Here is a 14,593-nt window from a genome sequence, read left to right as displayed (position 1 = left end):
TGTAGGCAATTCTTTCAGTTCCCTTACCAGGTTACCACTTTTGTTTTCATCTGATCAATGTGAAATTACTTATTCAGTCAGTTACAACTTAATTGTTAGTGATAAGACTGCCGTTGATTTCTTTACTGCTATAACTTGGTATGACTACAGAAATCTAAGAACCAATATAGCAATACAATGAAATATGTAAATATTGTGTACTTTGCATAGCGTGGAACTAACTGCAATCAGTGATACGTAGATGCTCAACTATTCTTTTGAACTCGTGAAGAATTTTTTTTTTACATTTGAGTGATAATTTATAAATTGTTTTATAGCTATTGAAAGAAGTGTCAGTTATGTGACTTTACAGTGACTACTCCAAAATATATTTTCAAAGGTCAAACTTGATCACTAGGTGATAGTTCGTTCGGCCATATAGTTTCCAACGAAAGAAAAAGAATAAAAACATGGATTCAAGTAAAACGAGTGTACATTACTAGAAATTTATAATGTGGCAAAGGAATTGATATTTTTCTGAAGTTCATTACTCAATAACAAAATGATAGTTGTGTCACTATTTTCCGGGTTTGAAGGTTGTGGATTTTTGAAATTTCATCCTGACGTTTCGCTGGCGCGAGTGGCTGGCTACCTTAGAGGTTTATACGTCTTGAGTTAGTATCTCGGAAGTATAAACCTCTGAAGAAGCCACCCACTCGCCCCAGCGAAACATCAGGAAGAAATTCCAAAAATCCACGGCCTTCAAACTCGGAAAATTGTGATACTGAAAACGTTGGCCGTGAAAGCCTCAACCATTATATAAAATTATAGTAGTTTGAAACTAAGCTAGTTTTATGTCACAATATTTTGTATACTCCTTGGATGATTAGTTAGAAGAACACTGGATTCAAATCTACTGGGATAATGATCCATAGATTCATCAGTATGCTAATGTCCACAGATAATTTTAATGAAGAACTCATTTTGATAAGTAAGTTGCAGTAAATAATAACTTCAACCTGAACATGATTCATCATATTCTTAAGAAAATACTATTCAATCAAATAACGAAATATACCCTCACAATAGACATATAAAAACATTAAGTCAAGCACTAACAAGAACAGTATATCAGGTGTTAACATGTGTATAGTGTTCAAAAGTTTATTTAAGGAAAATGTCTAGAAATTTCAAAACGAGAATTTCTCAAAAGTTTGAACTTTGACATACCTATTACATAAAGAAAATTTAGGACAAAAATTAAAGATGACAGAATCCCAGTTAACGAAAACAATCAATTACCTATTACACGACGAACAAGAAGTTAATAGCTCACTATAATTGAACTTATTTTTAAAAAATTATGAGAATTTATCATCACTAACTACTTGATGTTTGAATTTCACCCACTTACCTAGAATTGATTATGGTAATTACTTCTTATTGAATTCTACCTATTTACCTAGAATACCATCATCAACAAATCCAGTTCAGTAATCAATAATAATAATAATAGTAGGTCTTTATTCCCAGGATGTTACAGTAAATATGTGTAAATATTTACCGAAACGGGAAAGGTTGAAGATCAGTTGGTTGTATCAAAACATGCAACCCTGGTTTTTCATCTCAGGCTGTTGTATAAAATGCATTGAAGAATAGTTTAATGTATTAGTTTAGCTGAGGAAGATACTATGTAGTAAAACTCGTCTTTAAGTAAAATTGTTTCATTATTATGGTTTGGAAATGTGTAGTCCACTCTTGCAGAGTTTCTGTCCAATTCAGCTTATGGATAGAGAGGGATTTGATGACAGGGATATTTACTCCTGATTATTTCCCTCGAAACATAACATCGATGAAACAGTTGATGAGTCAGCAATTACACCAGACATATTTACCCGATTAAAAGGAATATAAATAGTTCATATTTCATGATTATCCTAAAATTTGGATTTTGGTACTGTAATTTTTTGAGGTAATATTGTCCTTTTCATTTTCTGGAAATGATCTCAGCATTAGCGGAATAAGTGGAAGAGCAACAGAGTAGCATTTCTTGTTTCCAAGTTGAACTTTGCCCTTTATTATCCCTAAGAGCCTATAATCCAAAGTTTTCAAAGCATGTAATGGGTAATAATATAGACTATTATTATTATATATCTCAATCAGTCGAAAATTGTGCAGTCCTATATTATTGAAAATTTCGCAACATATAAACTGAATTTTGGATTTCGCAACTACTTTCTTTGAGTTTCCTTTTTCTTCAAAATAATCTCCGGTACAACAACTGGAGATTATTTTGACCGATTACCTAACCTTAAGGCACTCGTGATACCTATAATTATAAATATTTAAATTATGAAGGTACTTACGTTTATTTGCAATGACTCAATTCAAATCAAATTCTACAATTCAATTAAAAAACTACAATAATATCGAAATCAAGTGAGTACCATGTATTTCATGTGGAAATTGCAATAATACAACCCAATATTAAACTTGTTTATATATGAATGCTCATCATGGCATTTTGATTCATGATAATATATATACAATTTTCACACCTTCGAATTCTCAGGTTAGGTTAGGTTATTCAACAAATATAAAGCTCATTCAAAAAAATTTATTTACCCAAGGGAATAACAAATAAACATTAATTATCAACATGTATATATGTATACAATATATAACAAAACCAATTTTTGGTGGTTCAAAAATACATTTAGGTACAGAGTTTCGATCAACACATTCAAAAATCAAAACTATTAGTTTCATTAAAACAATATCTGAGAGGTGGTACTACAAGAAAGTATGCAAAATGGAGTATTGAAAATATTTGAAATACCGAAAGCATAATATTTCTGTTTTTTTTTAATTTGAGATGCATCAGCCTTGTCCTGTACGTTTCAATAAACAGTGTTCACAAATTTTATTCATTTGTATAAAGTTTCACAGAGAAACAGTCGAATGTTGTACAGCTGTAGTAAGCAAATATATTTACACGTGCCTCAGTGGATAGTTTTTTCGTTATGTACATAATCTGAATGGTTCTTCAATTGTATTTGGGATACGTATTATATTCAGATTTTATGTAGTTGAATATTCAGCGATAGCATTCCTCCTACTTCTATTGTTTGAATTTTGGATAACCTTCAATATTTTTTGGAGTGAATATTCAGGTCATGTAATGAACCAGTTAATAACTATTCCACATTAAAGCAACACATACAATCAAGCTTTAAATATCTCCCATTAACAATAAAACCACTAAGAAATAAACAAAAAATATGTATTTCTGCCACGCACTAATTTTGGCACCGCTAGAGTCTTTGATTGTTGTGGTCAGGGCTTTTTCTCTTTCTCGAAAAAGATTTTTTGCCAACATTCTCATTTTTGATATTTTGTCATCAAACATGTCTGTCGATGAATTCGTTGGAACGTTGACATTGCAGTAATTTTGGTCGCAGCAGGACACGCACATCTGAAACAGAAAAATTATGTAAGTATTTGTATAGAAAATGAAGGTCCCTGCAGAATCCAATGAGAGATGACTTTAGAAAAATATATTGAAACTTTTTGAACCTGTAGTTCCCAGCATGTTGATCAACAGTGTTCATGAGTTCTCACATGCTGGAGAGGTCTCTGTATCTGTAGAGTAGGGAGGGTGAGTGTAAGTCCACAGCACTTAGGCCACATGTGACCCATTGTACATCCTCCCGAGGAGTTGTCCTCCTAGGTCATCGTCCATCCTGTCTTTTCCAGGAAGGTGGACAGGTCACTGGGAGACATTTCCTTTATATCGGCAGGTGTAGGCCAAGACTCGCCGAACACACACTCTCTTATTGACTATAACTCCGGGCACTCGCACAGTACATGCGTGATAGTCTCTTATTCCTGTTGTGTTCCTTTATATCGGCAGGTGTAGGCCAAGACTCGCCGAACACACACTCTTTTATTGACTATAACTCCGGGCACTCGCACAGGACATGCCCGATAGTCTCATCTTCCTGTTCACACCTCCTGCATAGAGGTGTGTCCACTAGCCCCATATTATGGAGGTGTTTCCTTAGTTGACAGTGGCCAGTCAGAAATACTACTGTTAGGCGTAGATTTTTCCTGGTCATCGCAAGATATTTCTTCAGCACCAGCTTCCCAGGGTCGCTCAAGGTGATCCTGGCAAAATTACATCCTTTAATTCCATCCCATCTCTTTAAGGATTGAGCATGGGTGTAACATTTGACTAGTTCTGCAATTGTCGAAGTCATCAGGCCGTAGGTGCCACTGGGTCCTAAAATTCTTAGTCCAGCCGCTTCCTTGGCTAAAGAGTCGGCAATGCGATTACCTTTACTCCTGTCGTGCCCTTTAAACCACCTCAGGATAATGTTATTATCTACCGAGGCTTTGGCTAAACCTTGGTGACACTCTAGTACTAGCCCTGAGGTTATACGTTGTCTGTTCAAGGCTAATAGGGCTTGTCTGCTGTCAGTGCAGATTGTTATGTTTTTGCCAGAAATTCCTTTCTTGGTAATTTCTTTTTTGGCGATTGAGATACCAGCCAGTTCTGTTTGGACCACGCTGGTATTTTTCCCATTCCCCACTTAATTCTTAGGCTTAGTGATCTGGAGTACACTCCACACCCTGAGCCTTTTTTGTTTTTTGAGCCGTCTGTATAAATCCGTATTGCATTTGTTTCATCTGACTCTATGTTTTGCTTAATTTGTATTTTGTAGGGTTTATTAAACACAAACCTGGGTTCAATCGCATCGCTTGTTGCCTGCAGCAGATGTTGTGCAGTAAGCGCTTCCCGCCATAGGCCCAGCCTCAATTGACCCATTCCTACTTTGAGGTTTACACCAGCCCTGTGCAATGGTACCATGTCCATTAACGCAACCTCCTTAACGTACAGATCAGGGGTCAGACCCGTGATTAATTCCATTGCCGCGGTTGATGTTGTCATCGTGGCTCCTGTGATGTTTAAACAAGCCAGTCGCTGTATTTGATATAATTTTTGGATGGCCGTTGCTTGTAGAACTTTCGGTCCTCATGCAATGGCTCCATACGTTGACATAGGTCTTATTATTGCAGTGTAGATCCAGGTGACCACACGGGGTGAAAGACCCCATGTGCGTCCCACTGTCCTCCGACATTGCTCACAGCTACATATGCTCTTTTTGCTCTACTCTGTAGATGAGAGTTCCATGTTAGCTTCCTGTCGAGGATAGTACCAAGATATTTTACCTCTTCAGAGAATTTTAGTTTGCTTTTGAAGATTTCGGGAGGTTTTAAGCCCATTAAACTTCTTTTCTTGGTGAAAAGGACCATCTCAGGTCTATTTGCTGATTGAATTGCGGCCAGCAAAATTTTTACTAGATCTTTATTTAAAAAAAAATGTTTAATTCTGTTTTTCCGTTAACCAGCTGTCGCACCCCTACGAACGACAACCCTCAGAAGTCTAAATTTGTGCGAGCTAAAGACTAACGAGGTCTTACCTTTCAACGTCTGATTCCTATCACGGGTTGGACGATAGCAAGTGAAAATCGATCGTTCAGCCGGGGGCTTGAACCAGCGACCAACACGGCGGTCGATTTGAGTGAGTGAACAAAGCACCCAGGTCGAACCGACCGGCTACCGTCCGACTCGAGAACATTTTCTAAAAAGTTCAAGTAACTCCATAAAGAAGTTTTCTGTGAATTCTTTGTCAAAAATTATCTTTTCTATTCATTATAAAATTCTGTATAGAAACGATATCTTTATTTTCATGTGAAAGGTACCGATTTCGATTTATATATATATATATATATATATATATATATATATATATATATATATATATTTTCAAATTATTATATATATATATAATTTATTATATATATATATATATATATATATATATATATATATATATATATATATATATATGTCATCTCAAAAGATTCGTACGTTATATATATAGTTCGTTCAGTATTGTCTGAGAGTAAAAGAATTTCAAGAATGCAAACATGTCGCTACGTCAAAGAAAGTATTATAGTTATCTCAAGCAAATAGCACTGCAATTCACCCACAAAATTATTGAGATATGTCTACCCTCTATATCCCTTGAGGATGCCGCTAACGAGCCATTAAAATAGGGATATGCGACAAAGAACGCGAAAATACCGCCAAAAGAACCGCTCGACGTTTTTTCTCATATTACGTTTAAGATAATATTAATAGGCGTCGGACTGGGGGTACTAATATAAATTTTCCATTGATATATTTTGTATGATGAAAAGATAATTAAAATATGGTGAAAACTAATTTTGTTTATATATTTTATTTTGGGATTGGTCATTTTATATTTGAAATAGTTTATTATTTAGAATTGTTACCTTCTATAGATCTATAAAATAATTAAATTTACAAGTAAATACAAATGTAGAAAGGGCAAAAAGTTGCTGCATTTGATAAATTAGCTCTTTGGAAAAAAAATTGTCATTAACTTGAATTAAAAAAAATTGCATATTAAAAGAAATATGTATCATTTGGTGACGTTGGTTACGTTATCCAACCTATTTAAATCAAAACATTATAATTTGTAGTTATGATTCGTCTTTTTATGTAAATAAATTTGATATTATTATTATCATTGACACCGACACTGATCGTCGGTATGATAATGAAGATGGATAAAGTAGTCAAAACATAACCAGATAAGTATACAAAAAGAATAGATTTCTGCGGTAAGAAATTTGAACATCTGATTTCGAGTTGAACCGCGTTCAAAATTTTGCGTTGTTCGACGTTTCGGCTTCGATTTTGACATTTTCAGGAAGTAGAAAAGTGTGGCTGCACTGAGAGATACACTTTATATATTCTTGTTGGTTTGGAAATGAAGATTCATATTCCTTATTGGATTTTATAGTTCATTCAGAAACAATTTTATAGATTTAATGGGAATACTTACTTCGAATAAGACATTGCGATAATTTTAATCTGATAAAAAGTCTACAGGGATTCGTTGAGTGATTCTTCACTGGATGAATCAGTTTGATTCGGATTGATGACAACTGGAATAATTTTTTCTGATAATGAGTCTATGCGGTCATCCCGATCCCACATCTCTGCTTCGATTCTGATTGTTTTGTGGATACATTTTTCCCAAGCTTTTTGGTCGACTGTTTCCAGAGCACTGTAGGTATAATATGTTTGTCTTTACTTCACACAGCTTAAAAGTCTTATTATTCCTTGCGATAAATCCTTTAACTTGAGCCCAAACCAACTTTATTGGATTCAATTCACAGTGATAAGGCGGTAACCAAAGAACCGACATTCCTTTAGTCTTCGCCATCTCATCGGTGACATACCTGAAGAATTTTGACTTATGACGTTCAGCTAAGTTGAGGAGCTCCGCTTTTAACATGGTCGATTTAAAAAGGAAAGCTTTCATTTGTAACCACTCAGTAATATCTGCTTTCTTCCAACACGACGTCGGCAGCTTCTCGAATCGTCTACTGTGGTGACTTGCGTTATCCATTACTATTACGGATCCCTGCGGAAGTTTTATAAGTATGTTTTATAACCATTCTTCGAATAATGTGGCATCCATTTCTTGATGATGATCCCTATTTTTCTTTAATTCAAACACCATCAATCCATCTTTTACGAATCCTTCACTGCTGCTTATGCGAGTGATGATAAGACGACGACCTTTTCCAACTGGAATTTTCAAACCAGTGGACCAACCTTCCATAAAGGCTTGTCTTCCACTTTTGATGTTCTGATCTTGCCAAACCTTCGAGACGGTATGACCCTCATTGACCCATATTTCATCCAAATAAAAAATAGATTTACCTAGTGCTCTGGCTTTCTTTATTTCTCTTAAATAGTTTCTTCTCCATTCTACAATCTCTGATTTTTCAATTAACATGCTCTATCTTGCTTTCCAAAAGTGAAATTCAGCTCATGTAATATCTTTCATAATCGAGTTCTTCTTATATCAGGAAAGAAATTGTCTTCGCGAATAACCTATTTGTTGGAGAATGTCTTGGTTACTACTGGACATATTTTAACATTTGTCATAGTAGATTTGTTATTTTGCTTGTTATGAATGATATTTTTCAAGAATAAATATTGTATTTTCGTCGTATAAATTCATTTATTCAATTCGTTGAGAGTAAATAATTTGAATGTAGTACGCCTATGGCACTAAAATATATGTAGATATATATATCTACCACTTTGTTGCCACCAGCCAATCCTTTGTGGATGCCTTGCACTGCATTTTATAGATTCGTTAAGGCTTTGCGGTATCCAGTTAAAAACAGTTTATATTGATCTCTTTCAGTCTTCATTCTATCAGAAAACATTCTAGTTTGCTCTCTACTTGACAGAAGGACAGTGTTGGTTATACGAAGAGATAATAGCTCCTGGTAATTGGTCTGCTGATAACTGATAAGTCTGTATGATCACTTATTATGAAGAGCCATCCCGGTCATAGCAAAATTCCAGATGTACCTTGTAACCATCCCAATTTGTCTTTCGAGGGTTTGATAAAATGCATTTTCAATTTTTCGAAGAATTATGAAACACTTTGGGGGGGAAGGGGGGGTTGGAAAATGTTTCTATTGAAAATTAATATTCTGGTCGAGAATCAAATCTGGCGGACCCGACCTGTAAGACTTTCTGTCGACCTGCAAGGTCACATATCTCATTTTATGAGATATGTGAAATTTTTTCATACTCGAAAGATGGAGGTTTTTCGTCAAAAATGATTAACTTCGTCGAGATATATGTCTGGGGATCCAACCTGCAAGAATTTCTGCTGACCTGCAAAATCTATTGTCAGTTTTTTGAGAATTGTGAAACTATTGAGTGGGGGTAGGATTCTTTTTGTCGAAAATGAATAATCTGGTCGAGATTCATTTATGGGAGACCAGAACTGCAAGAATTTCTGTCTTAGGAAAAGATTAGGAGAACAATATCTACTGAGAACAATTTGCTGACCTGCAGACCTGCAAAATACTTATACCCGTAATATAGACAATAAAGACTAGCAGATTCTACCTCTCCGTTAGGATTTCGTCTTAGTCGACGTTGCATTGTTAAACATTTTTAGTTTGTTCATTTCCAGAATTTCACTTTTTACGTGTGGTTTTGACTGAATGTGGGAAACTATTTTGAATGCACTGAATGTTTATATTATATGAATATTTTTTAATTTCATACTGAAGCGAATACAAATAATATAAATCGATCATTGAAATTAAAAATGGTGAAATATTTCTTCCGTTTCAGGAAAAACTCACAGACACTCAAAAAATCTACCTGTGAATTCCTTTGTGAATCTTTCTCGAATACCATTCAAACGGTATTTTCCCTTAGGAAATATGCGAAACTGTGAGCGAAGCTCTTTGCATCTACACAAGCAAACAAACTCCGCGAAAGAACAAACAAAAACGGAATCGATTGTAATATGCCATACCATGAATAGTTTGTATCTCTCAGCAAACACCAAATCAAATTCTGAATGTTATAAAACTCACCGTTTGAGCGTCGATTTCCACACATCCCACTTTATTTCTTTGGCATTCCTTGTCGGTCGTACACTTTTTGTTCACCAGCACGCTCGTACCCTTTGAATCCATTATGTGCAACGTGTGACAAAACGTTTCCCCTGCAAAAATAAAAATATGATAGAGAGCGAGTTCAATATCCTATCGGTTGTTCGAGCACCACGGAGGGCTGGATCATAACTTTTTCGGATTTGCCCGAAGGCTTTGGAATTGAACGGGCGGGTTCAGAGATTAGAGTTGAGTTACGGCCCCAATGTTATTTTATAGAGCGACTTCAGTGTTGATTCTAAAAGGAGGCTGTTATATAGATTCGCTGATTATGAATTCAACTGAAACACTCTTTGGGGTGGTTTTAGAATTTTTTTCAGAGTGACTGTGGAGCAAATCAATTCTGCCCAGTCGACAAACGAATAATCGAATGGTGTCAATGGATATACATTCTAGTTATTATGTACAGAGTGTGCCAAATGGGACGTTTTTGAAGGAAAACTCCTGTTGCCAAACTAGATTAATGAAAACTGATGGCTGTGACTGAGGATCAAATTTTATGATAACATCAGTAGTGAAAATCGCATGTCGATATCTGTCATCGTTCCTGAGTTACAGCATGTTTTTTGAAAATGTGCATTTTCAAAAAGTTGCTGCATTTCTTGTTTCTATGAAAACATTTCCAAAGCACTTTTTTACGTAGAATTAAATGGTGCAAACAATTTTTTCAAAGGGGATATCAATACTGATTAATGGAAAACTATTTTTTTATTGAGATACTCTGCATATTCCTGCTTATTTCTGTAGCACACTTGATGTTTTACTAGAGTCATCTTTGAAATACAGAGCTTTTAGGTTTTTTCATGTAGATTTTGAAACGCACACTTTACTGATAGCTGTTAGATTTTAATTTAAGCAGTGACGACGTGGCTTTTGTTCAATTTTCAAATACATTCACAATGAAGTATGAGAATTATGAGAAATGGGTTTGTTTTATACAAACCGGAGAAAATTCAGAAGCAGCAAGCAATTTGTATCATGAGAGGTATCCAGAGAGAAGACAACCGTTTAGAGACATTTTCGCAAGATTGTGACACAGCTTAATTGATGGTGTTCAGTTTGAAAAGAAAAAGCTAAAATTATATGAATCAAATAGGGATAGGGAATTGGAAGAAATGAGTCGTTTTAGGAGCTGTTGAATATAATCCCAAATCATTAACGCGAAATTTGAAAGCATCAAGGAGGATTTTCAAAAAACACAAATTCAATTCATACAGGACCAGAATAGTTCATCAACTCAGACCAGGAGATTTTCAAAGCCGCATGGTTTTTTTTGCCAGTGGTTCCTAGAAAGTTGCCTCCAAATGCGGGGTTTTTCGTTAAATTGTATTCGGGCAGACGAAGCTTATGTAGGCAGTACCGGCATTTTCAATCGCTACAATTCTTATACTTGGGCACAACAAAATCCTCATTCTATTGTGGAGCAAAGAAGTCAAGAAAGATTTGGATTTGGTGTGTGTGCAAGTGTTTTTAGGGGTAGCATTATCGATCAGTTCCGTTCCCTTATCTTTCCATCAAATTATTGAACTCTTTGTTGATGAATTGCCACTAATGAAGCTCAGAAAAATATATTTTCAACAAGATAGGGCACCGTTATGGTCTCCAATTTTTTGGTTGCAAATTTTGGTAATAATTGAATAGCCAACCAAGGACCCAACCGTTGGCCGGCCAGGTCACCGGACCTAACGCCTATTACTTTTAACCTCTGTGGAATGTTTTTGAATTGCCAATCACTTCTAGATACGAATTGGAAGCGGCAATGATGCAAAGTTTTGCTCCTCTCACTCCTTCAAAACTAATTATTTCGTCAAAAAACGTTCAAAAAAGGTGTCGCCGATGTGTAGCAGCCACAGTCCGTCGCGTATTTTTCATATGTACCGCTCTTGATGGAATACTGTCCTAAGTCACTTGAACACCTTCCGTGGAAGGCGAAGCTCCATACATGAGAACAAAACTCTAAAGAAGGTCTGATCTGAGCTATATAAAGCATCAAAAGTTGTTGAGGTGTGTACAGTTTTTTGGTTTGGAACAAGCTTTTGAGGAGCAGTCTTTGCAATTTTAGCGACATGATTATGAAAAATCAGAATGCTTGGCTCCATGATTTGGAACATAATGTTATCAAAATACGTTTTCTCATATGTAATTTTTTGCCAACTCCACAAGCAGATAAAAAAGGATGATTTTTTTATGATGCAAGTAAAAAGTTATTCGCTTCTGTTTCTCACTTACGAAACGGTTTTGATGAAAAAAATATTGAAGTTATTTGACAATGGCAAACACAGGAGTTGTTCTTACGGAAACAATTTCAATACAAGTAGCACCTAGACGTTTATTTTAGATCATAAATTGTTTTATGAAAAGGTGCTCACTATTCTCACTTAGATATAATTTGTTTTGAATTTTCGTTCTCTAAACAGTTTTCCAAACATGGGAAACGTGTTTCGCTATATAATAGCTTCTTCAGGCGTTTCTACAGGCTGATTCACGGTGGATGGCACATTAGACGTTTCTGGTGAACCAGACAACGGATCACTTTGAAAATTTAATGGAGGGCAGGCATATTCAGACATTCTCTAGCCAACTAAAATATTTTCGACAATGCGGTGTTGCCGCTAAATTTCTTGAGGTTCATTGGCGGTAGATTCGGATACATTTCATTGAACTTTCTACATGTTCTGCTGATAATTTTGTCACACTGTCCAAAAATAATAAACAAATTCATAAGAACTTCGTTTGAATAGTTTTGTTCCATCGTTTTGAAGGTATTTGCAACTTCTGAAGTGACGAAAATGTCGATATTATTAGGAGAATGTCACAACGCTACTGTCAAATAGTAATCATGGCCTGCTTACCAAATACCGAATGGAAATACCATTCTGAAGGGACATTTTCACAAATAAATGTTCATAAGTCCGAAACTTGACTAGTTAGGTATAGGTATGATATACATAGAAAGAAAGCAAATTTCAGCAGCTACCCGAATTTTCAATAATATACAGGGTGTTCCATTTAAAATAATCAAATTTCAGCAACTTTTTCAAGCAAACGAAAAAACTATTTTTTTACCACCCTGTATTGAAGTAACGGAGATTAGGCTGACGTGTGGGAGTGTCCAAGGATCACCTAACTCCAAACCAAATTTCGATATCATAGTACTTCTTAACTAAAAGATATCGGCATTTTTAGAAGTCATGATTTTCGAAGAAAAAAATTGAAATTAAGTTTTATTTCGAAAACGGTAACAGATAGGTATAGGGAAATATCAAGAAAAGTTGTCGGGCAATTGTTGGAGATTCCAAAAATAATATTATATACAGAGTGTTCCATTTGAAAAATCAAAGTTGCTACTGCTTTCTAATAGAAGCGGCAACACCGCATTGTCGAAAATATTTTAGTCGGCTAGAGAATGTCCGAATATGCCCTCCATTAAATTTTCAAAGTGATCCGTTGTCTGGTTCACCAGAAACGTCTAATGTGCCATCCACCGTGAATCAGCCTGTATATCCGCCCATAGACACGCTATTGTATAGCGAAACACGTGCTGCGTTTTCATTAAACTGTTTAGTGAAACTCTCACAATAAAGTGTTTCTTGAATACATTATGGATTTTCGTCAAATATCGGCCGATTTCATCACATATTGGAAATATGGCAATATTTTTCCGCTAGCTCCTTTACACGTATCAAGAAAACATTTTCTGGTTTTCGTTCATCCTTCCATCTAGAGATGTTTATTCGGACTATCGATTTATGTAACACATTCGAACCAAAAATATTTACTGTATATCTCTGAAAACCCATGTCAAGAGTGACACGTTCTACTGGGAGAAATTGACGAATATATGAATAACATTTTCCCAAATAAATCAGAAATAGTTGGAAGGGGAGACAAAAATGAATGAATAAATTTCAATGATAGATGCTTTGGTTATAATGGACTTTTGATAGGAAGTCAAAAACTGATATTTCAATTGAGGAAGATGATGAACATGTACCTATTACTTTATTGTGTAGAAATATACAGTGAAACATTTAGATTCGTCTGAATAATGAGATCATTTGTTTGAAGGTGTTTGATCATTCTCATGGCAATCAGGGAACTTGATATTCCACAGATATACCTATATATATATATATATATATATATATATATATATATATATATATATATATATATATATATATATATATATTGGAAAGACCAGAAATCTTTTTACGATTTGTACCAGAGAATTCAAGAATATTAATACGATTATAACACTGTTTAATGCCTATGTGAGGTTCAAAAAAATTTTTTAAAATATCTGTCTTTCAAGGTCACAGGAATATATCCTCAGAGGAAAATCGACTATTCTATCCTTTTGAATCAATTTAATGTAATATCTCTGAATACACGACGACTTTTTGTCACAATCTCCTTTCTTCACAAACTGCTAAACAATAAGATCTCGTGTGCCCCTCTTTTACAAATGATCAACTCCCACGCCTTAATTCCAGATACCAAAGGACATTTTACTGTGATCTTGTCAGAACAAATAACAGTTTGAAAGCACCAGTGCCAATACTTTGTAACAACTATAATTCAATATGTGATATGTGCGATATTAATCACAGTTCTCAAAGTTTTATTTCAAAATGTATTCTCACTAGAACCTTTTAACTGTGATAACTTTTTCTTTTCGCTTCTTGTGATATATTTCTATTTCTACTCATTTTCCTTTTAGTTGTAGCAATCTTTTTATTTAACTAATTATACTGTTTTGCATATATTTTCATCAACACCTTTGTACATTTCCTGTAATTGGGTGAAGGCCTGTTGGAAATACAGTGCTATCAATCAATCAATCAATAAATAAGAGCACACTAGTTTCTTCAGACAAATGAATATCAGCTGCTAATGCACATTTTTTCTGATAACAAGTTTTATGTCTGATTGAAGATCTGAAGGAAATTTTTGAAAAGCAGCTGAGGAAAATTAAATGCTATAGAAACCCAACCATCAAGTTTCTGTATGAAACTGAA

The 14,593-nt window shown here is 34.9% G+C and overlaps 1 protein-coding gene across 2 annotated transcripts in view; it reads right to left on the bottom strand.

Moving 5' to 3' along the window:
• Nucleotides 1-2,586: 2,586 nt before the first annotated feature.
• The window catches only part of LOC111507662 (uncharacterized), a 395,391-nt gene continuing 383,384 nt past the window's right edge, over nucleotides 2,587-14,593 (bottom strand). For both annotated transcript variants that reach the window (XM_074184510.1, XM_074184511.1), the window contains exons 3-4: nucleotides 9,495-9,625; nucleotides 2,587-3,454 (exon numbers count right to left, since the gene is read on the bottom strand). In XM_074184510.1, coding sequence (XP_074040611.1) covers nucleotides 3,212-3,454; nucleotides 9,495-9,625 — 374 coding nt within the window. In that variant the 3' untranslated portion in view covers nucleotides 2,587-3,211. The remainder of the gene's footprint in view (nucleotides 3,455-9,494; nucleotides 9,626-14,593) is intronic.

The sequence above is a fragment of the Leptinotarsa decemlineata genome, unplaced genomic scaffold, assembly GCF_025532065.1.
Source record: "Leptinotarsa decemlineata unplaced genomic scaffold, Ldec_3_MD MMD2_tig00026354_RagTag_RagTag, whole genome shotgun sequence".
NCBI classification, from domain to species: Eukaryota; Metazoa; Arthropoda; class Insecta; order Coleoptera; family Chrysomelidae; genus Leptinotarsa; species Leptinotarsa decemlineata.
The sequence above is the reverse complement of the archived record's forward strand: the minus strand, read 5'-3'. Positions and strand labels throughout refer to the sequence as shown.